Source organism: Carettochelys insculpta, chromosome 10, assembly GCF_033958435.1.
Source record: "Carettochelys insculpta isolate YL-2023 chromosome 10, ASM3395843v1, whole genome shotgun sequence".
Lineage (NCBI taxonomy): Eukaryota > Metazoa > Chordata > Testudines > Carettochelyidae > Carettochelys > Carettochelys insculpta.
In genome coordinates, this window is record NC_134146.1 from 46,729,681 (window position 1) to 46,755,724 (window position 26,044).

The window sequence follows — 26,044 nt, forward strand, 5'->3', positions numbered from 1 at the left end:
CCATGCGCAATAAGAGACGCTCATTACATGAAATAGCCTGGCCATTATGCACATTAGCTAAAAGCCTCTTTGGTGAAACTTGCCTGGCATTTAAAAAGTTGGTGGAGAGCTAGCTTATGGGGAACTACGTAAAATTCATCCCTGTTATGGTGGTAGTCCAGTTTGTGTCCAAACCAGGGGAGATCAGTGACCAATTATTCTAAATTAGCTGCAACAAGAAAAAAGTTAATCACAGGGAGCAAAAAACTGCACTTTACTTTTTTCATGATACACAAATGAGGGATGGTAAAGGATGTATTTAAATGACAAGGCATAAAGAAGTACAAGTACCTAAGGTTCTTAAAGTAAATAGTAAGGTGATTAACTAAAACTGGAGGACATAAAAATGAGGATCGGAAATAAACAGGAAAAACTAGGACAATAAACTAATAATATTAACAAAAAGTGCAAAAGTTACTTGCAAAATAATACTACTGATTACTTCAAATTGGACTGTACACGGCATTTTACAATTAGCTGTTTGTACGTGTCTCGTACTCTACTTAGGGATTAGTGTCTGCTTAAGGGTTAGAGTGTGAACCCAACAGGAGCACACATTATTCCACATTTACCCTATTTGTAGATTTCTTGCACCTTTTTTGGAAGAATCTGTTTGCTGTTAATTCATTTACTCTGGGATCTGGTCTTCAATATTCAAGTATCTCTGTACTTTTTAGTATCAGAGAGGTAGACAAGTTAGTCTGTATCTTCAAAAACAACAAGAAGTCCTGTGGCCATTAGTCTGTAGGGTGCCACAGGACTTCTTATACTTTTTAGGAAGTTCCTAGACACACATTCACATGGAACCTTAAATACCCCAAATACAGTTAGAGCGCAGGTCTACACTTCAGGGATAGGTCAATCTAAGCTATGCAACTTGAGTAATAGTAGTAGTGGAACTCAAATCGGCATAGCTTAAATCTACTTGTTGCGGAGTTCACACCATGCTGTATCAACAACAACAAAAAAACCCTCCATTGGCTTCCCTTACTCTTATTCTGGGAAGTACAGGAATTAATGGGAAAGTAACCAACAAACTAGACCTGATAAATTGACCCCTGCTGCATTCTGGCTTGTAGTGAAGACATGCACAAGGAGATTAATTTAGGAGACTAAAGAATTAATGCAAAAGAAGGCTAGAGTTAGTGCATATACTTCATGGGCATTTGCAGAATGCTATTTATTTTAATTGGTGTGCAAAACTATTAATGACTGGGACAAGGCTAGAACATGTAAAGTCACTTCATTTACTGAAGATGATAAATTGGGGGAATGGAGCTACAGTTGAATTGCCATGTGCACAAGCATACACAAGTGCGCTCAGATAGAAGTAACACCCGATAAACTGACAGCTAAATGCCACTGAATTAGTTGGGGAGAGAGGTTTGGGTGTATTGATAGACCCAATTTATAGATTAAATCCACAGTGCCGAGTGCAGCTGCAGTTAAGATAAAAGGGACATTGGGTCAAATCAAGGGGGTGGATCACCTTGTGGTGTTACAGTGCCTTGCATGATAAAACATGGTCCTGACTGAGGCACGACTGGGATGGAGTCGAGTCTGAGGTGGGTATGAAGGCAGACAGTGGCTATGCGCATGAGTCAGCTGACAGGATCTGGGGTGTCTGCTTGAGAATAGCAAGTTTCCTTTTTGGGGGGTGGGGGTATGTGTGAGAGGACTTGGATTTCTCTGCAACTCCAGATTTGTCATGGGTGTTTTCCCATTCAAAATTTAAAATAACAAAGCTTTCCTAAAATTTTTGTTTTAAAAAAAGTATGTGCTAGAGAGAGTCCTCAAATTGCCTCAGGCACAGTGAGCCTCTGGCGTGCTCCTGTTTTCTGCAATCATGTAACTGGGACCTTGGATTTCACACAGAACACCACCGTGATGTTGGGAAATGAAACTGTTGTGAGCAACAGTATGAAAGATAACCCTCATATGCGCTACTATGCCGGCATCTATGCGCTCTCTATGGGAGTGATGTTGATTCTGAAAGCTGTTCGTGGGGTTGTCTTTGTCAAGGTATGCACTGGCCAATTGTGTCTTTTCCCCCTCTTTTTCTGCATGGCTGGGGCCTTTGGTGTTCCGATTATCTCTTGTTGGTATTGCAAAGAGGCTGACTGCAGCTCCCAAGAAAGACTTGCTGAATTTGGGCCAGTACAAACATGAGTTGGGCTGGCTGCAACTTTCCATCATCTGGGGATGCTCACTTCTTTACTGTTAAAGCCTCTTTCAGATCACTATCTTCCTTTTACTGCCTAGCAGTACAGATGGTGTGGCTGCCTTCAAGACTGCAAGAACAGAGAATTTGCTTTTGGGTTGGGGCTGAAGCCAATTTTGGCCCCTTGGTCACAGCAAGCCAGCTCAATTGTTTGGTGGTGGGTGTGAAGTGTGACAGCGTAGCCAGACATCCCTGCATACCCCCAGTAGCCTTTTTTGTTTTGTTACCAGGGAACACTTAGAGCTTCCTCCCGGCTTCATGATGAACTCTTCCGACGGATTCTTCGCAGCCCCATGAAGTTCTTTGACACTACACCCACTGGGCGGATTCTCAACCGGTTCTCCAAAGATATGGATGAAGGTGTGTTCCTCTCGGTCTGCCATCACAAAGCACACTTTGCGTTCAGGCCTTCCATTTCACTCACTTGTGCATGCTAATGGCTGGCTGCAGTGATGAAGGTGACTTGAAGGTCTGTCAATAGACATTACAAGCCTTTGGTGAACATGGCCTGTCAGAAATAGATAAGTTAAGAATTGGGTCAAGGCAAGGTTAGACAGTGAGTAGAAAGCCCCAGATCAGGCCAAAAGAAATACAGTAATGCAATTTCATACCTAAATCTCATTCATATGGACTCCTACCTGTCAGTGCGGGGGTACTGCTGGTAATTTGCCCACAGGATTACTAGGATGAAATTAATTTTATTGTAGATTTTTTTTGGGTGTGGTTTTTTTCCTCAAAATAAAACTGTTACTTACTTCTCTCTGCACTGGAGGCCTTTAAATTGTTTGGGAAGAGTGATGCTGGCAGAATCTGAAGACTCAGTCATACCCTATATAGTAACATTGGTCCTGGAGGCTCCAGTTATGTCCTGAGGCTCCAGGTTGCTACCAGACCTTTCATCTTATTGTTTCCATCTGTATCTTGTTGTCTTTTTATGGCAAGTTAAGAGCAAAGAGCTTAATGGCCAGTGCTGCTGCAGTAGTTACCTTATTTATATGGGGTTTGGAGGGAGGAGCAATTATGAAGATAAATAGCCTTGTAGAAGACAATGACCCTCATTGAGGAGCAAGACTTCATACCTTAAATAAGTCTTCAAAACTAGCATCCCTAGAAATGGTGTGACATTGTAGAAGCTAGACTGAATTGCTTTATTTAGGTCATTTGGCTCCTGTTCCCAAGACCTCCCTCTTTCTCTCCCCCTTTCTTCCAGTTGATGTCCGCTTGCCATTTCAAGCTGAAATGTTTGTTCAGAATGTCATCTTGGTTTTTTTCTGTGTTGGGGTGATCGCTGGAGTCTTCCCGTGGTTCCTTATGGCAGTGGGACCCCTTGTCGTCCTCTTCACGATTTTGCATGTTGTCTCTAGGTAAGCTCACCAGTCACCTTTTGTGGGTCAGACGCTCTCTACTGTAAGTGAATCGGGCAGTGCGTTCTTCAGGCTGGTGTTGTGCAGGCATGCTGATGCGGGGAAATGGTAACAGGAGATAGTTGCATTGGAGCCCAGAAATTCAAAGGGGCCTGGAGCTCACGGCCACAGCAGTGGCAGCTGGAGCCCTGGGTCCCTTGTATAGGTCCATCAATGGCTATTAGCCCAGATAGATAGGAATAGTGTTCCTAGCCTCTGTTTGTCGAAGGTTGGGTTTGGGCTACATGGTGGATCAAGTGGTGATTCCCTGTTCTGTTCACTTCCTTTGGGGCACCTGGCATTGGCCACTGTTGGAAGACTGGATACTAACAGACCGTTGGTCTGACCCAGTGTGGCTACTCTCTTGTTCCTTGAATTGCTGTCACAGTGCTGCTCCGTGCAGCTCTGAGGACCAGTGGGAGAGGAAGAGTACTGCAGTCTGGATGGTGCTAGTGTGTGATTGCTTGACACACTGCCACTTCTGGGGGCACAGAGCCAACCAGCGCACATACTCCCACCCCTCCGCACCCTGGTCCACAGTTTCTGTGGGCCCTGCTGGTTGTATGAATCCCTCAGATCTGCTTCTTTGTCTCTTCCAGAGTCTTTATTCGTGAGCTGAAGCGTCTGGACAACATCACACAGTCTCCATTCCTGTCTCACATTACATCTAGTATTCAGGGTCTCTCTACAATCCATGCCTACAATAAAGGGCAGGAATTCCTGCACAGGTGAGTACCGTTTGTTTAGCATGGGATAAGACTCGTATGAACAGGATTTGGGGTTGGTAGCTATTTGGTTTCTCCCGGAAGATGTTACTCAGTTTACATGGGGAAAGGAGGTGGTGGATACTGAGTCATCCCTCGTGGGCTGTTTGTCAGCTTGTTCTTGGCTATAAAACCACTAAGATGAGCAGATCTCTCATGTAGTTTAGAAGGATTAAAATTGTGTCTTTGCAAATCCTTTTTCTTGTGCCTAGTTTGGAGAGCGTACTGCATGAAAGGCAAGAACGAGGACTTGTCGATCCACATGAATTCTCATATTAATTACATGCAGCAGCATTAAAAGTGGCATCATTAAATATAAAACTTCAAAGAAGTGCATCTGCCCCTTTTCAGATTTCTCCCTTATATGCTTCCAGGTACCAAGAGCTGCTGGATAACAATCAAGCACCATTTTACCTGTTCAGCTGTGCAATGCGCTGGCTGGCCGTACGACTAGATGTCATCAGCATTGCCCTCATCACAACCACTGGCCTCATGATTGTTTTAATGCATGGCCAGATTCCTCCTGCATATGCTGGGCTTGCCATCTCTTATGCTGTCCAGGTGAGATGTTGTCCACAACTGAGTTCTAGAATCTGACTGAATCTCTAGCATCTTGGTTTAGGTAATAGCATACTGAAAGCAGTGCTGTGGGAGATGGCAGAGAGACTGATGGTTCTGTTGATAATGGAACAGTGGTAATTAAGGATTAGGGTCTTTCCTAGGGGTTCAGGATAGGTTGAGAGATGTCAGGCTTGAGATTCTTGCTGTTGGCTGCTGTTTTGGGTGTTAGATTGAATATTGTATATTTTTTCCCCGGTTATTTCTAGAGAATTAACACGCATGTTAACCAATCAGATGGCTTGGTAAGATGTTACTTGGATCTTTAGTTTATACTAGTTATGCTTAGAATTCATGGACGTTAGTCCTGATATTGGTTTTTTTGTGCCCTCTGGCTTTAACAAGGTGTAACAAAATGAAAAACTTGGCTACAATGCAAAATGCTATGTTAGTCCCAGGAGGTTAGAGAGACAAAGTGAGTTAGCTAATATCGTTTACTGGACCAACTTTCCTTGGTGTGAGGACAGCTTTTGAGCTTACAATCAACTCAGTGTAAGCTCAAAAGTTTCTCACCAACAGAAGTGGGTCCAGTAAGAGAATAGCATTATATTAAGTGGCTGGTTTTGAAACCTCAAGTCATTTTGCTGATTTTTGGGTCTTCCACAGACAATTACTGATGGGAATTGTAAATCTTTGAATATTAATAATAAGCTTCCACAGACAGGTGTATTTTGCATCTAGGCATCCAAGTTCCATTGACTATTGATAATGAAAAGGTCTCTGACATGCAAAGAATAAACCAATTCTGTGAAATAAATGGTTCAGTCCCTGTTTCTTCCCCTTTTCCAGTTAACAGGATTATTCCAGTTTACAGTCAGACTGGCCTCTGAAACAGAGGCTCGCTTCACCTCAGTGGAGAGGATTGATCACTATATCAAGGTAAGGCAGCAGTTCAACTTTTCACCCTCTTGTGCAGTTAATTTGTTGCTGTTCATGTTTTTGACAAGAGAGGAAGGAGACCTGGCCTGTATCTGCATTGGCACCTGCTTTGGAATAGGAGATGAGGCTCAGCTCCTGCAAACGTGTATGTGCTTAAAACTGACTTCACTAGAGGTAGTGGTGCTCTTAGTTGGGGGAAGAAAAGTACTCGCCACTTCAGAGGGGTGTGTTGCCACAAGAGCACGGTAGCTGGAAGATGTTTCCCATAGTGGCACTGGCCTGTGTGCCCTTGGGGTTATGTCCTGATGGTGCTCAGTATAGATCCTGGCTGACCTGCCAGCTCCTCACTTTCTTGCTGGCTTACTCTGACAGGGGGCAGGAGGGTGGGTATTGGAATGGACATGAACAATGCATCTTGTAACTTTTTTTTCCAGGTGTATAATAGTTTTCCTCTTCTAGTGCTTATTCATGTCATTTCCAGTCAGGTGACTCTCAAGCCCAAGTTTAGGATGTGGGGTCAGTTGACCACTGATTAGACCACTGGTCTTCCAAAGGTCACATGGTCTCTGGCCTGCTGGGTGATTGCACATAGCATGTGGTGAAAGTGTGTATAGAGGACCACATCACTGCTCTGCAGATTCCTGCGTGGGAGTAAACATCCCATTTTACAGATGGGGAAACTGAGGCATGAGGTGGGGACGTGGCTTGGCCAAGGTAACCCAGCAAACCAGTAGCAGAACCAGAAGCTGGGAATAGGTGAAGGGGATGGATCACTTGGTGATTACATGTTTTGTTCATCCCCTCTGGGGTATCTGGCATTGGCCACTGTCAGAAAACAGGATACTGGGCTAAATGGACCTTTGGTCTGATCCAGTATGGCTATTCTTACGTTCTAACCAGGAACTGAACTCAAGTCTCCTGACTCCTAATCTGGTGCCTTTGCCACTGGGCAACATTGCCTTGCTTAAATGCTCAATAAGGCAGCATATAAAGCAGCACATGAGGCTGGTCTGTAGTGGGGAAATGCAGAGCACTATTCAAGAGATCTGGGATCAGTTTTGGGGGTGTTTCTTCCCTCCCCAGCTCAGCGGGGAGGAAAGAAGGGGGCAAAATCTACAATACAAAGAAACCAACTCCTGTTCAGAACTGCGGTGACCAGTTTGCCATGTTGATGCATCTTGCTGGCTGGAAACTAAACATCTTGGTTTTATTTTTGTTTTTAAAGACGCTTTCTCTGGAGGCTCCTGCTCGAATTAAGAACAAAGCTCCCCCTCTGGACTGGCCGCAAGAAGGCGAAGTTGTCTTTGAAAACGCAGAGATGCGGTACCGAGAGAACCTCCCTCTGGTGCTCAAGAAAGTGTCCTTTACCATCAAACCCAAGGAAAAGATTGGCATTGTTGGGCGGACGGGGTCAGGTGAGCAGAAGCTCTGGGTGGTGGTAAATCACTTTGCTGGCAGATTTGGGGATGTAACTGGCTAGCTCTTATTGACCTGCACCACTGTGCACATGCTTCCAGCAGCATCAAAGCTGAAGGTGTTAGAACGTGATGCTGGGTGCCCCGCTGGACAAAAACGGCTTATGGACCTTTCGGACCTGGCTCTTCAAAACTGTTCATGTAGATCCCCCTCAAGATGCACCATGTGCCTTCTGTGTGTGAACAAACTCACAAGGCACCTGCACACCTGGAGTGGGACCCATGTGGACAAAGACTCTGTAATTACTCTTGAAGAGAGAAAATCCAGCTATGCAGCCAGCATAATACTAACTGTCCTAGAATCATAGAACTGTGAAAGGGACCTACCTGTAGAGGTCATCAGGTCCAGTCATGTGCACTCATGGCAGGGCCAAACACCATCCCTGACAGATGCCTATCTAACCTCCTCCTTAAAGTTCTCCAGTGACGGTGATTTCACAAGCTCCTCACCCAATTTATTCCAGTGTCATCCACGGCCGTTGCCCAGTGTTGAGTAGACCCTGTGTTTGCTCAGCGAGCCTACGGCTAGCTAACTTTCTTTTAATGGCCACGTTCTTCCCCTAAAGTACACCTGTTGGTTTGCATGGTTGTGGCAGCCACATTTGGCCCTAACTCTTCTGAAGAGTATCACTTCAAAACGTGCTTTTGGTTCAAAACCACTAGTGAGTAGGTTGATATCAAAGTTTTAGCTGTGTTTCAGTGTTCTTGCTCTAAATGAGGAATTGGTATTGCTTGGGATTTTAAAGATGATGGATTAAGCCTACCAGAACTGTTTTTGGAGGCCATTTTGCATCAGTAGTTTTATTCTTTTAAACTATCCCTATGTCCCTAAATTATAGGCTTTGCTGAGCTGCTGCTCCCAAAATCACTGCTCGCTTTTTTTCCCCATTGGTCCATTCAGGGAAGTCCTCACTTGGAATGGCACTCTTTCGTCTCGTTGAACTGTCTGGAGGCTGCATTAAAATCGATGGAGTGAAAATTAATGACATTGGTTTAGCAGATCTCCGGAGCAAACTTTCAATAATCCCTCAAGAGCCTGTGCTGTTCAGTGGAACTGTGAGGTCAGTGAGACCGTAGACGATGAAGATGGTAAAAGGGCCATTGAAACTGACTTTAACCTTTGAAAGGTCATTTCTGTGGTGTATTTTGCAGTCAAATTTTAAATGGTCCAAGCAGCGCTTCTCCCCATAACATCAGGGTACTAACTAGAGTGACTCATTAATGTAACATTCAGCAGTTCATCTTGGCTGATTTTGTTCTGTGGCATACCACATCCCTTCTCTTGTGTTGTTCTCTTTGCATTTTGCACCATATGTGGATAGCAGCAAAGTGAAACTGACTAGAATCTGGTCTGCTAAACAGCAAGTGGTGTCACTGACTTGCCATTTGTTCTGGGAGATATCTGGTGTCATGTGCTGTTTCAGAGTAGAAGCTGGCTCTTCTGGCACTAGCCTGCTCCTGTCTCTGGTCTGTGCAGTAAGAGCCTAGGAGTGGTAGGACACTTCTAACCATTCATTTTGGTATAACTGTTCTAACAGGCATTTAAAAACATAACACCCTGGAAACCCAGAAACAGGTGAAGTGTGAGTTCAGGCTGGTTATTGGAAAAGAGTGAATTGGGCATGATTATTGCTCTGTGTTGCCTTGCATGGAGCCTCCCTACTTTAAATCTCCCTTAGGCCCTTACTTCTTGATAGTATTTTTTTCCCCACCTTCTTTAGTTTTTCAGTCATTTTAACCCTTGAATGTCTAGGGTGTCTGACTTCCATGGTATGAATTACGTTGCTGCAGCGGGTGGATATGAGGGGTCAGAACGTCACATCCCGAGGGGTCAGAATGTCACAGGTTTGCCATTTCATTGTTATAGTGGTGAAAGATTCTTGTTACATTTTCTGCCTCCTCCTCTAGATCAAACTTAGATCCTTTCAACCAGTACAGTGAGGAGCAAATCTGGGATGCCTTGGAAAGGACTCACATGAAGGAGTGCGTAAGTATTATGCACAGAGGAAGTTGAAGAGAAGGGTATGGTTATGTTAGAGAGATACACGGACCTTATCTGTCTCCCACTAGTGGCCACTGCCCATTTGAAAACTCACAGGTCAGTTTCGATCTGTCCTTGCTGTTTTTTTTTTTTTCTGGTTTCCGGAAAGCTTGTGTCCTTTTTCTGGTGGTGAGGTGGTGTACGTATGGGCATGTGCTGAGCTCTGTGTTTGTTTGCCACCTGCAACAAGTCTCATTGTGGCTTCCCCATCAGCTCTTGTCTCCTCCCTCACTAGGGAGGTTGCAGGAGATTAGGCTCTGTTGGAGCTTGTATGGCTCAAGCATGTAGGAGCTTACATAGCACAGGGCCAGGTTCAGGTGTGCTCTTGGCAGGAGAGAATGTCAGCAGACAGGATATTTGTGCTGATGTGACTTCTGGATATGCTATGGGCCTTTATGAGTGGGACTTGTTTCAAGCTAATATTTACCTCCTGAAATCATCTTGATGTTCTAGTCTAGCCCTACATGTCCAGAATTCTATCACAAATTCGCAGCAGCATTATCAAATACAAGAGGCATTTTGGCCTTGGCAAAATGCACAAGCTATCAGACCCATTCAGTTAACCAGGTTCTAGTTCAGTGTGTTCTTTAGTATGAGCTGTTCCTTCTGGGAACTGGAGGGGGTGGAAGAACTTGGGCAGCTTGGTGAGTGGCAGGGGTGGAGAGAGCTTTTCTTAGCCCTGTAGTGGCATTGAATTTGCATAGAAGCAGTGGTGTCAGTTGTTTTGTTCACGTGTTGATGGTGCGACATCTCTGTGTGGTAGCCTCAATCATTCCCCTTTTCCCTTCAGATTGCTCAGCTGCCTATGAAACTGGAAGCGGAAGTGATAGAAAATGGGGAGAACTTCTCTGTGGGGGAGAGGCAGTTACTGTGCATAGCCAGAGCCTTGCTGCGTCGTTGTAAGGTGAGTGTCAGAGAGAGGAGACATTGCTGGAGAGATCAGTTATTGCAGCACAAGAAGACCGCTCTCTGGGCCATATTCATCCCTGTTATCATTCCCTTGCTGTCAAGGGAGTTGTAGGTGCCACATATACATGGAGTCAGGAGAGCGGAGAAGGCATTCCTTTGGCAGGTGTCAGGCCTTCAGGACATCCTACGAGCCTTAGGTGTATCCAGAGACATGTTACTTGTTAACAGCTAGAGACGGGCTGTCCTCATGACTTGGAGTTAGGGATCGTCCCAGTTGCATGAGAGCAGTAGGTTCCAACTCCCTTTGTTAGTGCTGGCCAAGCTTGTTGCAGAGCTGATATTTTACATTGCTCCATTCATGCTGAAGGTATCTAAGTGATTTGTTTTCAGTGCAAGGATCACTTCCCCTTCCACTGAAATGTAACCCCTAGAAATGGAAATGAGGCTATTCTGTGCGATCAAAATTATAAAGGTTTTTGCTCTTTTAGGAAGGCCATTGAATAATAATTTTAATGAAGAAAGGATTTTAGGTAGCTCAGAACAGATGGATTCAAGTGGAACATGACCGGGAGTCAGGGTTAAACTGCTTTTTTAAAAAAGTGGCTGCCATTGGGTTTTCACATCTTGTTTTTATCTCATCAAAAATGGCACTTCCATCAGTGCAGTAGACTTCCCTCTCATCTGCACCCCATCTCTCAGGGCCCATCAGATACAGTGCAAGCTTAGAAGGACCTGTGGGCTCAACTAAGATCTGCCTGTAGCGCCCAGGGTCTCTTGTATCATATTAAATACCATACCCGCCTAGCTTAGCTGATGAGATTTGAGGAGCTGCTATTCCAGTAGAGTATCTGTTTGGTAGTGACCTCCTGCAGGTTACTAAGGGCAATATTGACTAATTCCAGGTGTGGGTGGCAACATGGCATCTAAAGAGCAGGGGAGGTATCAGTCAAAGGGAAATTGTCTTTGGGCATGGAAACTTGGAAGTAGAGACTGCATGGAACAAGAAAGCCCATGTGAGTTGCAGCGTTGGAGCTGTTGTCACCTCTCTGGGGTAAAGATGGCATGGGTTTGAGCTAAGCGGGGCTGGATGTGGGACAAAGTAAGGAATCTCTTCCTTTCTCAGGCTAGTTGTGTGATACAAGCTAGTGAAAACTGCTGCAAGGTAGGTACCATGTTAATGCTCTTGAGAGAGTGAGCAGTTCTACAAAACAGTATTTTAAGTCCCAGACAGCTGATTGGTAATGCAGATTTCCTAGCCTTCATTCATCCCATCCTCTCTCCAAAAGCTGTTCCCCTTTGTGAACTAGGAGTAGTTCACTGGTCAAGTTCAAATCTGAGATTCAGCCACTGAATACAAAACTGAGTGAGCTTAAAGTTTGAGCTCTGTTCCACAGCCCCTTCTCTGACAGGGCCGCGGACATGCGATCATAAAATGCTCCTAGCAAACAAGGCCTAGGGAGAGACTGGGTCTGCCTGTGCACTAGGTACCCTCCTAAAGTGCAAGAAGCACTGTTAAAATTATCAGCCATTCCTGGTGTCATGGCAACAAGCAGGAGTGTCTTCAGCCCATGCTGTGTGCGTCTGTGCACTGGGGGGAAGTGGGTAAACTGTAAAGTCTGCATTATGTGCCCCTTGCAGATTTTGATACTGGATGAAGCAACAGCTGCTATGGACACCGAGACAGATTTACTTATTCAGGAGACTGTCCGGGAGGCATTTGCAGACTGCACTATGCTAACAATTGCTCACCGTCTGCACACTGTGCTGGGCTCTGATCGGATCATGGTGCTAACACAAGGACAGGTAATTAGTAGCACATTGCCTGTGTGATTAGAATTTGTGTAGGTTGCATTGGGTCCAGGTATAGCCTGTGTGCTGGAGCTGCTTACATAGCCAAGTTGAACTTGTACCTCCAATGTGGAAAGCTACACTATTAGTGGCTGTATGTTCTTCTGCCCCTTTGTCAGGATTAGTCAGCGTTGGGATAAGGGGCTGGCAGCATGACCAGATCAAAGGGAATGAATTTTTTGTCCTGCTTTTCTTTAAAAAACACCAAACACATCTAGAAGCAGGTATGTTGGAGCAATCCCATCACTTGGAATTAACCTGTCTATGGGGTTTCCAACAGGTTTAAGAGCTGTCTGCCGCTCCTTTATGGTGCAGTGCTATTTGACCTACTGCTGTTGTGCAGCCCTGCAGTAAGAAGTGGCTGGGAGAGAGGCATCTGGTTTTCGTATGGGGGCTCTACACTGCATGTTTCACATTTGGGGTTTACTGTGAATCCTAGAAGTCAGAAGAAGAAACCCATTGTGTCCTACCAAGCCTGTCTCTCCGAGCCAATGCAGGATTATCTCTTGTGGTCCATTCCTAGTGTTTTGTCCAGTCTCATTTGAAATTGAAATGTCCCAAGTGTCAGGGAATGTGTACCCCAGCCCTCAAGACTGTTCCACATCTGGATCAGTCTTAGAAAACTCTCTCTTCCTGAAATTTAACATACATATATTTTTTATTTTTTTTCCCATTCCTCTGAGTTACACCCCTCCCTATGTAATTAATTTGCATGCCTGTTGTTCAGATATGCATAGACTGTTACTGTGGCACTTATCATTGGCCTGCTGCCAGGGATGGGGTGTGTGGCTGTGTGTCTGTCTCAGAATTTTCTCTTGCATTCTGGGCCAGCAGGGAGCTAGGTACACTGATTCTCAGTAAAAGTTTAGCTGGCACCTGGAGCAGCATTGGCTCGCTGTGGAGCATGTGCCAGGTGTAGGTTTTTAAAGCTAATGTGGTGAAGGCATCTGGTTCATCCTGCCCTCATTGGTGCCTTCACCCATTGCACAGTGCTCTCCATCCCTCCCTCTTTGCCCTGCACCACTTATTGTTCTGCCATAAATGTTTTCTGGGTAGAGGCTCTGTCTTCTTGTGGAAGTGGGCACTTAGAGAAAATAATGGAAACTCTTGATGGTAGGAAGATGAAAGCGGGAAAGTAAGAGGTTTCAGTCTTAATAGAACACAATCTAAAGTTTTAAAGGGGATGCCATAAGTAGGGTGTACAGCCCGATCTGCGAAAGGAGGCTGGATAACGAACCAGGAAGCTGTCTTCTATTGCTGTATTTTTTTTCTAGCAGGTGGAAATCCAGGGAATGATTTTTTTAAAATGCCAGGCAAAAAAGGAGTGCCCCAAACTTGGCATTATGCAGTCTGTCTGTGTGGCTTCAGGGGGCCATGTGGGCAGGGAGTCAGGGCCTGGAATAAATTGCCCTGGGCTTAATTTCTTGTGTGGAGTCCTCTGGTTCATCATTATGTTGTTGACATATGTTCTGCTCTGGCAACCTCTTATGCTGTTTCATTCATGAAAACTCCCCACTTTGTTTTAGGTAGTGGAATTTGACACGCCGTCTGCCCTTCTGTCCAATGAGAACTCGCGCTTCTATGCCATGTTTGCTGCTGCAGAGAACAAGGTTGCTGTCAAGGGCTAAAATTCAGGATAAAGTCACTTTAATTTGGAGGGCTCCGCTCCCTGCCTGTGGCAGGCCAGCTCCCCCTCCGCCTCCTCATTCTCAAAGCAGATTATTGCCTTTTCATCTTTTTAATTTTTAGCACAACGTGTCAAGCTGGAGACTTTTTAAAATCCTCTAAGAATTCTTCCTGTTTTTATTGTATTTATTCCATATTCATTACTAATTTTTTTTTTTTTTTGGTTACTAAATGCACTCTACAAATGGCTCAGGGAGCCATAGTTCTAAATGTATCAGAGGCCTATAATGAAGCTTTATACATGTAGCTATATCTATACATAATTCTGTACATAGCCTATATTTACAGTGGAAATGTAAGCTGTTTATTTTATATTAAAATGAGCACTGTATTAATAACAGTGCATATTCTTTTCTATAATTTTTGTACAGTTTACGGTACTAGAGCTGGCTTTATCAGACTGTATTAGGCGCCATTTAGTCTCTTACAGTTGGTCTTTTCATAGTGCTGGATTTTCTGCGTGTCTGAATGGAAGTGAAGCTTTGCAGTAATGTCCTTCAACGTCCCATCATTGTTGTCCTGCACAGGGGGGAAGGGCTCTGTGGTGTAACTCTATTGCATAGTAGCTCTTGTCAAAGCTGTTTGGAGCATCACTGCTGCTGCTGCTTCCCAGGATGCTTTCTCAGGGTAGCTTTTTTATCATCACCTGAGTGGTTCGGGGAGCAGACTGCTTCTCGGTCCCATGAAGATTCCACGGTCACTCAGTGTCCTGGGGCAGTAATGGGAATGCAGCAGCTCGCTCTCGTGCAGCATCCTGGTGCAATAAATGGGAATGCAGCCCATTCCCTAATGTCTGAGTGGAGTTTGGGTTCTGTTTCTGTTAAAATAACCAAACTCTGCCTGCTTCGCTGATCTAACTTGTGACTAGAATTTAAATGTTCATGGAACAACCTACAGTAAAACAATTGCTCTCGGATGTTCAAATCCAAGCCCTTGGTTGCTGGCAGTAAAGTCGTTTCCGTCCCACGCTGCTCCAGCTGAATCCTTTCTCGTGAAGCTGCTCATGCTCCTTACAGGTTTTAGATTGGTTCTTAATGGCGTACATAACACTCGCTCACTGCTGCTCACTTACAGTAAGCTTAAAATACATCAGCATTTCCTGTTTCGATCTGAGACACTTATTACCTTAACCCCCCAAAATCTTCTGCAATTTTGAACAGGTTCCTGCTGATCAGGGTGTGACACTGGAAGGAAGTAACTTTCTTACTGTAAAGAGACCTACCTCAGGTTGCTGAGTCCCGTGTGGTACGTTACCATGATTACTGTACACCATCCCTGCTCCAGGGGCCCAGGTGGGCACGGTCATTCCAGTTATAGCTGTGACTTACTGAATGGTCAGCATTGCATGTCTTTGTCAACTTGGACGTTTTGTAACCTTTGCATGTTTGCAAAATGTCTTGTCGAGGCAAAAATCTGAAAAAGTGAATAAAACTATTTTGGGTTTTGTAAACTCTTGTGTGGAGCTGTTTCTTTGGGGCACCTGAGTTACTGCTGAACAGCAGGGCGGTTGGTGGGGAGCCCAACTACTGAATCATAATTGGTTTGGTGCATCAAGAGAAACTCCCATCTGCAGCAGCTGACTTGCCCTTTTTTAAGTCAGAACAGTTCAGGTGGAACATCTCTAATCCAGAATTTGCTGGGTCTGCAAACTCTGTAATCTGGCATGGTTTTAGTTAGCCGGATGACTGTTTATCTTGGGTGTGGCCAAGCTTCTTGCAGTCCCATGAAGTTTGTTTGCAGCCACCAGTCCTGGCTTTCAATGTTCCATGATGTTATTTATATGTAATTTACCCCCTTAATATCTTCTAAGAGCCCAGTAAGCAGTGAATGTGTTGGTAATGTGCTAGAAAATATTGACCTGCAGTCATCCCACAATTTCTCTCATCCAGTATCAGTCAGGTCCCCAGGGTGCTGGACAAGAGAGGTACAGCGTTTTATTTCCACATTGCCTGGTACAGGGCATGACAAGTGAGAGTACTGAGCAGGACAGGGAGCATAAAACAGTGTTTCTTAAACTTTTTGATGCCACAGAACACCAAACAATATTTTTATGCAGAATACTTATGATTTTTGTCAAACCAAAAAACCCGGCCCCCCCCAAACATTGACACACAGCAAAAACAAAATGAAGTCATTTAATCAAGTATCGAGACACTGAAAAAGTAACAGTATCTAGTTTTAATAACAAAATATTTACCATCAGTGTCAGATATCAAAACAGTATCAAGCCAGATGGTACGGGTTCCTCAGCAGCGGTAGTATTTTCACTCATTCTGTTTTTTTTTTTTTTCAAAAAAGAAATTGAACTTACTCTGTTTAGTCATATTGGTGGAAACAAATTCAAGAAATCACATGCGTGTTGGCTGACATCAAGCAGCTGACTGACCAGGTAGCTGCTATGCCAGCGTAGTGCATGCCCCCCACATCATTGCTAGTTGCTATGCTGCTGTATACCTTGGAGAAGATGATTAGCGGGAGGGGGGGCTAGCACAATGTGAGTTACCTTGCTGTTTTGCCAGACTACTGCCACTCTTGGGAGATGCAGAAATAATTTCAGTATTTTCTATTACAATACACCCTCTCTTTATGTGGACTCAACTTGAGTGTTTTTATATTAATGTGAGTCGAGTCCAAGGGGAGCATTTGTAGTTTTGCCTGTCCCCCCGCTTGTTAGGATCCAAGCTGTAATGTCGGGGGATACGTTCAGCAATTAGTTTTGCACAGAAGGTCTGCTTGGAAGAAGCCTCTGAAAAGCAGCTGCGAATGGGGATGGTGCACTGAGGCAGCAGAGCTGGTATGCCGCTGCTGCTCCCCTTGGCATGAGGCACTGCGTCAGTGGATACGATCAGCACGTTCGTCCCCACTGCGTGGGTGATGGCAGCAGCCCATTCATCATTTCAGATGCGCTTTATCACCTCTGTTTTCACAGCGAGACTCTCATTAATAAGTTGCCTCTGGCAAATAGCACTTTGCACCAACACTTGATTTCCCAGGCATGGTTAAAGGATTACACAAATATATTAAGATAAACTGTGTGCACTCAATGCATTCGCTTCAACACTTACTGACAGTAAGAAGCACAATGCAAAGGATTGTGGTGTGATGTCACAGCACGACAGCTGCTTCTGCCCAGCCACCACAAAACTTGCCTGGCCTGTGTTGCTGGCTTTTAGTGCCTTAAAAAATGATGTAAGTGCTGTTCTGTGCAATGTATAATTAATTTAGTTTCCATAATTAATTGACAACATATATGCAAAATGATGACTATCAAGGTGAGTTATAATGGGGACTGCTTCGTTGGTTTAAATAAGGGGTTACTGTTGCTGGGGCTGATAGTCCATTCCCTCTGCCCACAACAGATATCTGACAAATTGCCATCACTCCTAAAGGGGGTGCCCCCTTCAGGGGGTTCAGTCAGTGCAGCTCCATGCACCATTCCCCCTCCTGCTGCTTCACGGGAAGCTAGCGCCAGCCCTGCACATCCACTACCAGAGAAAGTACCCAGCATCGACCACTGCACCATTTCTCAGCGCTCAGCCCTGGTGCTACCATGCCGAACTCCCAGTCCTGCTGCTATGCTCGTGAGACTTGAATGGGAGAGCTGCCATTCTACACATGCAGGTAGACCAGGAGGAATGCTGGTAGGGAGTGCGGGATCCTGACCTGGAATGGGGTGTTTGAACTACAGCTGTTGGGAAGGGCAGGTGGAACTAGGGAGGTGTGAACAACTGATCGGGAAGTAGCAATTTCAACTGGAACTGGTGGATATGGATGGTTTTGGAGCTATGGCTTCAGATGGTTGCCAGAGAACAAGGGCTTGTCTACACTTGAAAAGCTAGTGCCGGGGTGAAAGTAACATTTCTTACAGGTACTGTCATAGTGTAACGGGCCAGGACTGCATACTGGTGTAGGCTGCCACCTCTGAGGGGCCATTGGTGGCAGCTGGACAGTGGCCATGGGCTGCCCCTGCAGCAGGGGGTGTCCATGCTGGGTGCAGGCAGCCCTCAGAGGAGGGGGTGCCAATGCTGGTGTGGCTGCTGGGTGCAGGCAGCCCATGGAGGAGGGGGTGTCAATGCTGGTGTGGCTGCAGGGTGAGGGCTGCCCCCCGAGGAGGGGGTGTCGGTGCTGGGTGCGGGCTGTCCCCGGAGGAGGGGGGTATCGATGCTGGTGTGGCTGCTGGGTGCAGGCTCACCCCTGGAGGAGGGGGTATCGATGCTGGTGTGGGTGCTCGGTGCGGGCTGCCCCCAGAGGCGGGGGTATCGGTGCTGGGTGCGGGCAGCCCCCAGAGGAGGGGGTATCGGTGCTGGTGCTGGGTGCGCGCTGACCCCGGAGGAGGGGGTATCAGTGCCAGTGATGGGTGCGGGCTGCCCCCGGAGGAGGGGGTATCAGTGCCGGTGCTGGGTGCGGGCTGCCCCCGGAGGAAGGGGTATCAGTGCCGGTGCTGGGTGTGGGCTGCCCCCAGAGGAGGGAGTATCGGTGCTGGGTGCGGGCTGCCCCCGGAGGAGGGGGTATCAGTGCCGGTGCTGGGTGCGGGCTGCCCCCGGAGGAAGGGGTATCGGTGCTGGGTGCGGGCTGCCCCCGGAGGAGGGGGTATCGGTGCTGGGTGTGGGCTGCCCCCAGAGGAGGGAGTATCGGTGCTGGGTGCGGGCTGCCCCCGGAGGAGGGGGTATCAGTGCCGGTGCTGGGTGCGGGCTGCCCCCGGAGGAAGGGGTATCGGTGCTGGGTGCGGGCTGCCCCCGGAGGAGGGGGTATCGGTGCTGGGTGCGGGCTGCCCCCGGAGGAGCGGGTATCGGTGCTGGGTGCAGGCTGCCCCCGGAGGAGGGGGTATCAGTGCCGGTGCTGGGTGCGGGCTGCCCCCAGAGGCGGGGGTATCGGTGCTGGGTGCAGGCAGCCCCCAGAGGAGGGGGTATCGGTGCTGGTGCTGGGTGCGCGCTGACCCCGGAGGAGGGGGTATCAGTGCCAGTGATGGGTGCGGGCTGCCCCCGGAGGAGCGGGTATCAGTGCCGGTGATGGGTGCGGGCTGCCCCCGGAGGAAGGGGTATCAGTGCCGGTGATGGGTGTGGGCTGCCCCCAGAGGAGGGAGTATCGGTGCTGGGTGCGGGCTGCCCCCGGAGGAGGGGGTATCGGTGCTGGGTGCGGGCTGCCCCCGGAGGAGGGGGTATCAGTGCCGGTGCTGGGTGCGGGCTGCCCCCAGAGGCGGGGGTATCGGTGCTGGGTGCAGGCAGCCCCCAGAGGAGGGGGTATCAGTGCCGGTGCTGGGTGTGGGCTGCCCCCAGAGGAGGGGGTATCAGTGCCGGTGCTGGGTGCGGGCTGCCCCCGGAGGAGGGAGTATCGGTGCTGGGTGCAGGCTGCCCCCGGAGGAGGGGGTATCAGTGCCGGTGCTGGGTGCGGGCTGCCCCCAGAGGAGGGGGTATCAGTGCCGGTGCTGGGTGCGGGCTGCCCCCGGAGGAGGGGGTATCGGTGCTGGGTGCAGGCTGCCCCCGGAGGAGGGGGTATCGGTGCTGGGTGCAGGCTGCCCCCGGAGGAGGGGGTGCTTGGGGGAGGGTGGGAGTGGGCTGCCCCCGCAGAAGGGGGCGTCCATGCCCCCTCCCCGCAGCTCATCCTCTGCCCATTGTCACTGGAGTTTCCCACCCCGACATCCACCTCTCCTTAAGGACTAGCGGCGAATGCCCGGGACTCCAGGCCAGTCCTGGAGGGTTGGTAACCGGGTGCCCGGCCTGGGCGGTGCCCGCCCCAGCCTCGCGCCCCCTGGCGGCCGCGCCCCGCGGTCTCCTCCGGCGCCCCCTGGCGGCCGCGCCCGGCTCTCCCCGTCCCGCCCTGTGGGTGCTGCCGACCGGGCCCGGCGCTGCCGCGGCCGGTGCCGAGCGGGGCCTGCGCGCCTCTCCCTCCGCCGGGCCCGGCTCCCGCCCGCCCATGGATTTCACCGCGCGGCCGCCGCCCCCGCCCCCTGCGCTCCATGGCGGCTCCGGCTCCGGCTCCGCGGCCGCCCGGCCTGTGCTGCTGCCGCAAGGGGCCCCCGCCCGGGCCCGAGGCGCCGCCGGCCCCGCCGCCCCCCCCGCCCGAGCCGCCCCCGGACGTGGCCTCGGCCTCGAGCTCGCAGCTCTTCCGCCTCCGCCACCTGCGGCTGGGGCTGGAGCTGCGGCCCGCGGCCCGCGCGCTGGCGGGCTGCCTGGTGCTGGAGCTGTGCGCCCTGCGGGCCCGGCCCCGCGCCCTGGTGCTGGACGCGCACCCGGCCCTGCGCGTCCTCTCGGCCGCCTACCGCCGCGCCGCCGCCGGGGAGGGGCCCTGCGCCTTCGCCTTCCCCGAGCCGCCCCCCGCCAGCCCTGAGCCCCGGGCCCCGCCGCCGGAGCTCGCCCCCGAGCCCGACCTGCCGCCCCCGCCCTTCCCCACCTTCCCCGACCCTCCCGCCGCCCCCTCCTGCTGCCCGCTCGTCTTCAGGCTGGACCCCTTCGCGGACTATGGCTCCTCCCTCACCATCTCCCTGCCCGCCGCGCTGCAGCCCCACCAGCCCTTCCAGATCATCATCCGCTATACCACCACCGACGGCCCGGCCGTAAGTAGCCTGGACGCCCCGGCCCTTCCTCCCCCGGGGGAGCCTGGGCGGGGAGGTCCTGCCCTGCGTGCCTGGGCTGGGCATCCCCCTGCCGGGGCACAGCAGAACGTGGGGCTTGACATACCGCCTGCCTGGGGGCGGGTTGGACTGGCCTGTGGGGTTGTGTCCAGGCTGCCTGGGAGCATTTGTTGCTGTGGGTGGTGGTGGTGGTGGTCCGCTTACGCGGGAGTGGCAGGAGCTGCTTTCCCAGGTTGGGGGCCCGACGGGCAATTCGCTGTCTTACCCATTTATCCTGGTGAGGGTGGGAAAGCGGCCGCTGCAACTTGAGCCAGGGGGAGAGGGCAGCAGACGAATGGAGGGGTAGGAATGAGGGAGCATCTACCAGTGTAATAACAAGAAGTCCTGTGGCACCTTACAGACTGACAGATGTTTTGGGGCATGAGATTTCGGGGGCAAAGACCCGCTTTGTCAGATGAATCTGATGAAGCGGGTCTTTGCCCACGAAAGCTCATGCTCCAAAATATCTGTTAGTCTGTAAGGTGCCACAGGACTTCTTGTTGTTCTCAAAGCTACAGACTAACGCGGCTCCCTCTCTGATACTTGCCTACCTACGTAAGGTGACCCGCTTGCTTATTTTCATAATCCCTCTTTTTCATTTTTGACCTGTAATTGGCTATTTGTGAAATTCATGACTGAGCGTGGGCATTGGGGAGAACCAGTATTCCACTACTATGTTATCCTGCCCCCCCCCCTTTTTTTTTTCTTGATTACCCAGATGGTCTGTGTGTAAACAGCAGCTTTCCCCCTTCTCCTTCAGTTTGCCCCTTCTGATTCAGTGTTTGTGACATCTCTCTTCACTCAGCAAGGACTTACCTCAGGATGTGACACTGAATAAAAATGAGCTCTCCTCCGAGGCACTTCCTTTGCAACACATGTATTGCCTGAGCTGCTTGCTCTTTTATGGCTCTCAAAAGGTGAGGGCCCTGTTCATTGCCAGTATGGGCATAAACTGCTCAGAGTTAAGCCCTTAACGTAGTTGTTGGCAAGTAGAGTGTAATCAGACAGGACTATGCTAGAGGTAGCTGTACTGCCAAAACGTTGCTGGTATAAGGGATGCACTCAGGGTTTTTGCTGACATATCGGCACGTTTGACACAGATGACGCTTCATAGCACCTCGACTGACGAAACCAGCAATAATCTGTAATGTGCACCTGACCTCGGTACATATCCTTTTCTGCCTCATTTAGAATGCTGCTGAGCGGGTCTGATATCTGCTCGTAAGCCACAATACAGTGGACTTTTGCCAAATGGTTTGCAAAAATTAGGGTTTATATACCCAGCTGTTATTTTGATAAACAATAGTAGGGAGCAGGAGTTACGGTTCTTGCATTTAATACTCAGTTCAGGCATGATTAACCAGGGCATGCCAGAATTCTTAAAATAATTCATATGGAAAATCTAAGGGGGAAAAATTGAAAAAAAATCTGTTTATGGCAAAATGATTTATTAACCGACAGTTGGGCGGTCATATGCCCTTGAGAACAGATTTCCAGATGGAAGTGATTTACCAGCATTTTCTCCACGCATGTTAGGTATTTGTCAGGTCCCCCTTCGTTGCTGTAATACCTGAGTGCCTCAGAACTTGGCTGTGTGTGGTAAGGCATTGCTACTATCCCTATTGGCCAGAAGGGGAGATGCTAAGTGACTTGCCCAAGTTCATTCAGGGAGCCTGTGTCAGTGCTCGGTATTGAACCTGGGTCTCAGACTAGCAGCCTAACACTGGACCTTTCTTTCTGTAGTCCTCTTTTTGTAGTGATTCCCGTGAAGTCTTTATAATCTTGATTTTAGCAGCTTTACCTGAGGCACTGCAAAAATGTTTCTCATGACATCTCCAGCTACTAGGTCAGGAATGATGATTGTCCTGGAAATAACCTGTAAGAGTCGTTTTTCTGCCTGGTTTAGAACACGGTGCCATATTGCCACTTGAGAGGGAGATTAGAATTCGGAATACGAAGAAATGCTGGCTGCTCTGATTTCCGTCTCTTTCAAGCCCAGGTTGTCTGGGTGTGTAAGCTTTTACCATTGGTCATGATGTTATGAAATGGCAGTCCCTAAGATAAGGTTCCTGTGAGATTTGTCGTGTTGATACGATCAGATCAGTTTCATCATCCTGCCTCTGCTATTGTTTGATGTCTGATGGTAAGGAAGAAAAACCTTCAGAACATATTTGGCTAGTTACACATTTGCCATGTGTGGTAGCAGAGGGTAGGGATTCTTTCATGACAGCGACAGGCAATAGGGCATAAAGTTACCTAACCATACAGCATTTCTGAAGCACTCTGGACGCTGGTGTCTAGGTCTTACCCTAGAGTCTAACTCTGCAAAAATCTTCTGTGGTCTAAAATTATCCAGCAACTTCAGAATTTGACTCCACCATGGCAGTGAATTGCATATGCTATGTGCTACTTAAAGTTATGATTTCTTATGTCTCAGTGTGGTGATATTTCAAACACAGTTCTGTCCAGAGATGTGACAATAAAAATGAGTCCCACTAAGTGTCTATAAGATCATGACAGGTATGAAAAATGTTGTGAGGTGCTCAGGTATTACAGCAATGGAATAAAGAATAGTTATTTATTTGTTCCCAAAACCTAAGAATGGGGGGGTCACCAAATGAAATTAATGGGTAGCAGTTTTAAAACTAACAAAAGGAAGTTTTCCTTCACACAGTGCATAGGAGGCCTGTGGAACTTCTTGCCAGAGGATGTTGTGAAGACCATGACTTTAATAGGGTTCAGAAAAGAACTACGTACGTTCATGCCAGGATGGGTAGGAATGGTGTCCCTTGCCTCTGTTTGCCAGAGGCTGGAAACGGCTGCCAGGAGAGGGATCATTTTGATGATTACATGTTCTCTTCAGTCCCTCAGGTATCTAGCATTGGCCTGTGTTGGAGGACAGGCGACTAGGTTAGATGGACCTTTGGCTTGATCTGGTATCATCATCATCATCAACCATGGGCTCAGCGCCTGTTGGTATTTGATGCCTCTCTATTTCCTTCCATCTTTCCCCATCCAGTGCAGAGTGGCTGAGTTTCTGTAGACTAGCTCTGCACCAATCTGCTACGTTATCTACCCGTTCTCTGTGGGGTCTGCCTCTCCTACTTGAACCGTCCATTGTGCTGAATACCAGGGTCTTGAGTTTTTGTTCATCGTTTATTCTGCAAACATGCCCATATGGCTGTAACTTCTGTTGTATAACCTTCTGCAGTAGGTTCTCTTTCGTCTGTATCTTCCTATATAATTACTCATTGGCGGCCTTCCACATCCATCCTGTTCTCAGGATCTTTCTCTGACAACTCCTTTTAAATGTCAATATCCTTCCCTTCAAATCTTTCATTATTACCCATGTCTCACAGCTGTACAACATGCTGCTGAATACACACGTTTTCAAGATGCTTAGCTTCGTTCCTAAGCTAATTGCTTTGCTTTTCCAGATCTTATCCATCGCCTTCAAACTCATTCTTGCTTTCGGTATTCTAGCTGATATTTCCTTCTTACAATCTAGATCACACAGTAGATTGCTCCCCAGATACGTGAACTTCTCTATGTTCTCTAGTTCAATCCCATCTACACTGGTCTTCCCTATTTTGTTATCTCCAGATACCATTGCTTTTATTTTATGGATGTTCATATCAGTGCATACTGCTTCCCTTCCTCATTGAGCACCTCCACTGTTTTTGCTAGCTTCTTCTCATCTTCCTCAATTATAACCATATCATCCGTGAACCTCCAGTTGTTAATTCTTGTCCTGTGCACAGATATCCCTTCTATCTCTTCCTTGATCTTGTCCATCACTCTCTCTAGATGCGTGGTGAAGATACTCGGCGATATCTGATCTCCTTGTCTCGTACCTCAATTCGTTCTAAACCAGCTTCAGAACTCTCCACATTTTCTTAACACTGCCTGCTTGTTGTCACTGATATCCCTTAACAACCCTATCAGTCTGCTATCCACTCTGGACAACTCCAACAGTATGGCCATTCTTATGTTCTTAACTCCATATCAAATGTGTTGTGTTTGTAGGTAAGAAGAGGGAGTATGTCTGGCTGTTATTTCATGTACTGTATCACAGTGCTAGAAGACTTACCTGGTGATGCCCAGGTCCAGGGCTGGGCTGGGCTGGAAGTGTAGTGCCACACACCCTTCCTGCTGTCTTCTCCCTGGGGCTGGCCATGGTTGGGGGAGGGACTGTACAGGCTGCCTCCTGGCTTCTTCCTGGGGTCAGCCCTCTGCAGTGGTTGGGACCTCACAGGCCACCCACCGATGCTTTCCAGGCTCAGCCCAGGGACCTGTTGAGGGTGTGCAAGCTTCCTGGAATGGCAGGGGTTGTACTAGCCGGCAGGGGCTGTTCCCCAGGGCAGGCTGGAATGGCTGGGGCCATGCTGCTGGCCAGCAATTAATCATTGGAGCACTCGCTGCCTCCCAGAGTTATGCATGAGTATAGCTGTTCCTGCTCTCCTACCCATCCTTTTCCATTTGATACAAAATAATCCCATTCCACGCACATCCTATTGCCCTGACACAGCCAAACCCTGGCTTGTCTGTAAGTTATGGTAAGAGGAAGCTGTGTACCAAATATGGTGGTCCTGGCTCTTACAGTTGATGACGAGGTCTTGAACAGACAGGTGCACATTTCTAAACTTTATAGAAAGGTACGTTCTGTCTTGGATTTTCCTTAGAGCTCCTCATTGTAGCTTTTATATCCTGAGAAGATAAATTAGATCTGCATGTGTTCTTGTTAGCGGTTTCGTTGGCTGTTTTATCTCAGTGCTGGGCTTTGCCAGCTGCGTTGTGCCACAGGCAGAATTGTCTTGGGTCATGGAGAGGTGGTCTCAGGCATAGCTGCATCCTGAGCCAAGAGCTTTGGCGTTAGAAGTGCACTGAAAATCAGTGGAGAATGCACAACACTTGAGTGATGTTCTCTTATTGGTCTGTCCTCCTGCCTTGTTCTGCAGGAGCGTCTGCCTTTGCCCTTGGGTACAATGTGTTGTAATAATCTCCTGTAGCGATGACAAATGCTGCGTCCAGCCCCTCATCCAGATTCTCTAGTCCCCCCAGTCATGGGTTTGGCCTTTCCTGGGTTGTGTGTGAGGCAGCTGTTCTTTCTCCTTGTGCTTTTTCTCTTGCAGCCTTTTTGATGTCTTTCTGGTAGCATTGGATGATTCTTTTGAATTAGAGCTACAAAGTCTGGAGTCCTAAGGATGTTACTGGCAACAGAGCCTGTGGCACATCCCTGCGTCTTCAAGTTGTCTCACCTTTGCTTTGTGATCTCAAAACTGCATTTTATTTTCTGACTTGCATATCTGAAATACTCTGCATGCCAAATTTGGCCGTCACTGAACACCTGCTCAGCCCCATCATGTCTGATATCCAGTTACACTCCTTCAGTCTTACTGACTCCAGAACAATTGAGCGGTGGGAACGTAGCGCCATTTTTTAGGATTGTTTTTAGTGTAGCGCTACATGGTGAGTACGAGCGACACTCTGAGAACAGTGATTTCTTTTCGACTCTTTATAATTGTCAATACATTAGTAAATTCCTCACAAA

General features: G+C 48.2%; 2 protein-coding genes across 10 annotated transcripts in view; both read left to right on the forward strand.

Moving 5' to 3' along the window:
• ABCC5 (ATP binding cassette subfamily C member 5) overlaps positions 1-15,333 on the forward strand; it is a 65,236-nt gene extending 49,903 nt beyond the window's left edge. For 4 of the 5 annotated variants that reach the window (XM_075004341.1, XM_075004343.1, XM_075004342.1 and 1 more), the window contains 12 exons: positions 1,915-2,061; positions 2,491-2,620; positions 3,471-3,624; positions 4,263-4,391; positions 4,802-4,988; positions 5,835-5,924; positions 7,150-7,339; positions 8,301-8,460; positions 9,308-9,386; positions 10,231-10,344; positions 11,988-12,152; positions 13,724-15,333. In XM_075004341.1, coding sequence (XP_074860442.1) covers positions 1,915-2,061; positions 2,491-2,620; positions 3,471-3,624; positions 4,263-4,391; positions 4,802-4,988; positions 5,835-5,924; positions 7,150-7,339; positions 8,301-8,460; positions 9,308-9,386; positions 10,231-10,344; positions 11,988-12,152; positions 13,724-13,825 — 1,647 coding nt within the window. In that variant the 3' untranslated portion in view covers positions 13,826-15,333. The remainder of the gene's footprint in view (positions 1-1,914; positions 2,062-2,490; positions 2,621-3,470; positions 3,625-4,262; positions 4,392-4,801; positions 4,989-5,834; positions 5,925-7,149; positions 7,340-8,300; positions 8,461-9,307; positions 9,387-10,230; positions 10,345-11,987; positions 12,153-13,723) is intronic. The other variant, XM_075004344.1, reaches the window with a different exon arrangement.
• A 4,386-nt stretch (positions 15,334-19,719) lies between these two features.
• The window catches only part of RNPEPL1 (arginyl aminopeptidase like 1), a 35,368-nt gene continuing 29,043 nt past the window's right edge, over positions 19,720-26,044 (forward strand). For all 5 annotated transcript variants that reach the window (XR_012646895.1, XM_075004691.1, XM_075004692.1 and 2 more), the window contains exon 1: positions 19,720-20,436. Coding sequence is in view for 4 of the 5 variants with exons in the window: in XM_075004691.1 (XP_074860792.1) it covers positions 19,840-20,436 (597 nt within the window). In the remaining variant the exon portion in view is untranslated. The remainder of the gene's footprint in view (positions 20,437-26,044) is intronic.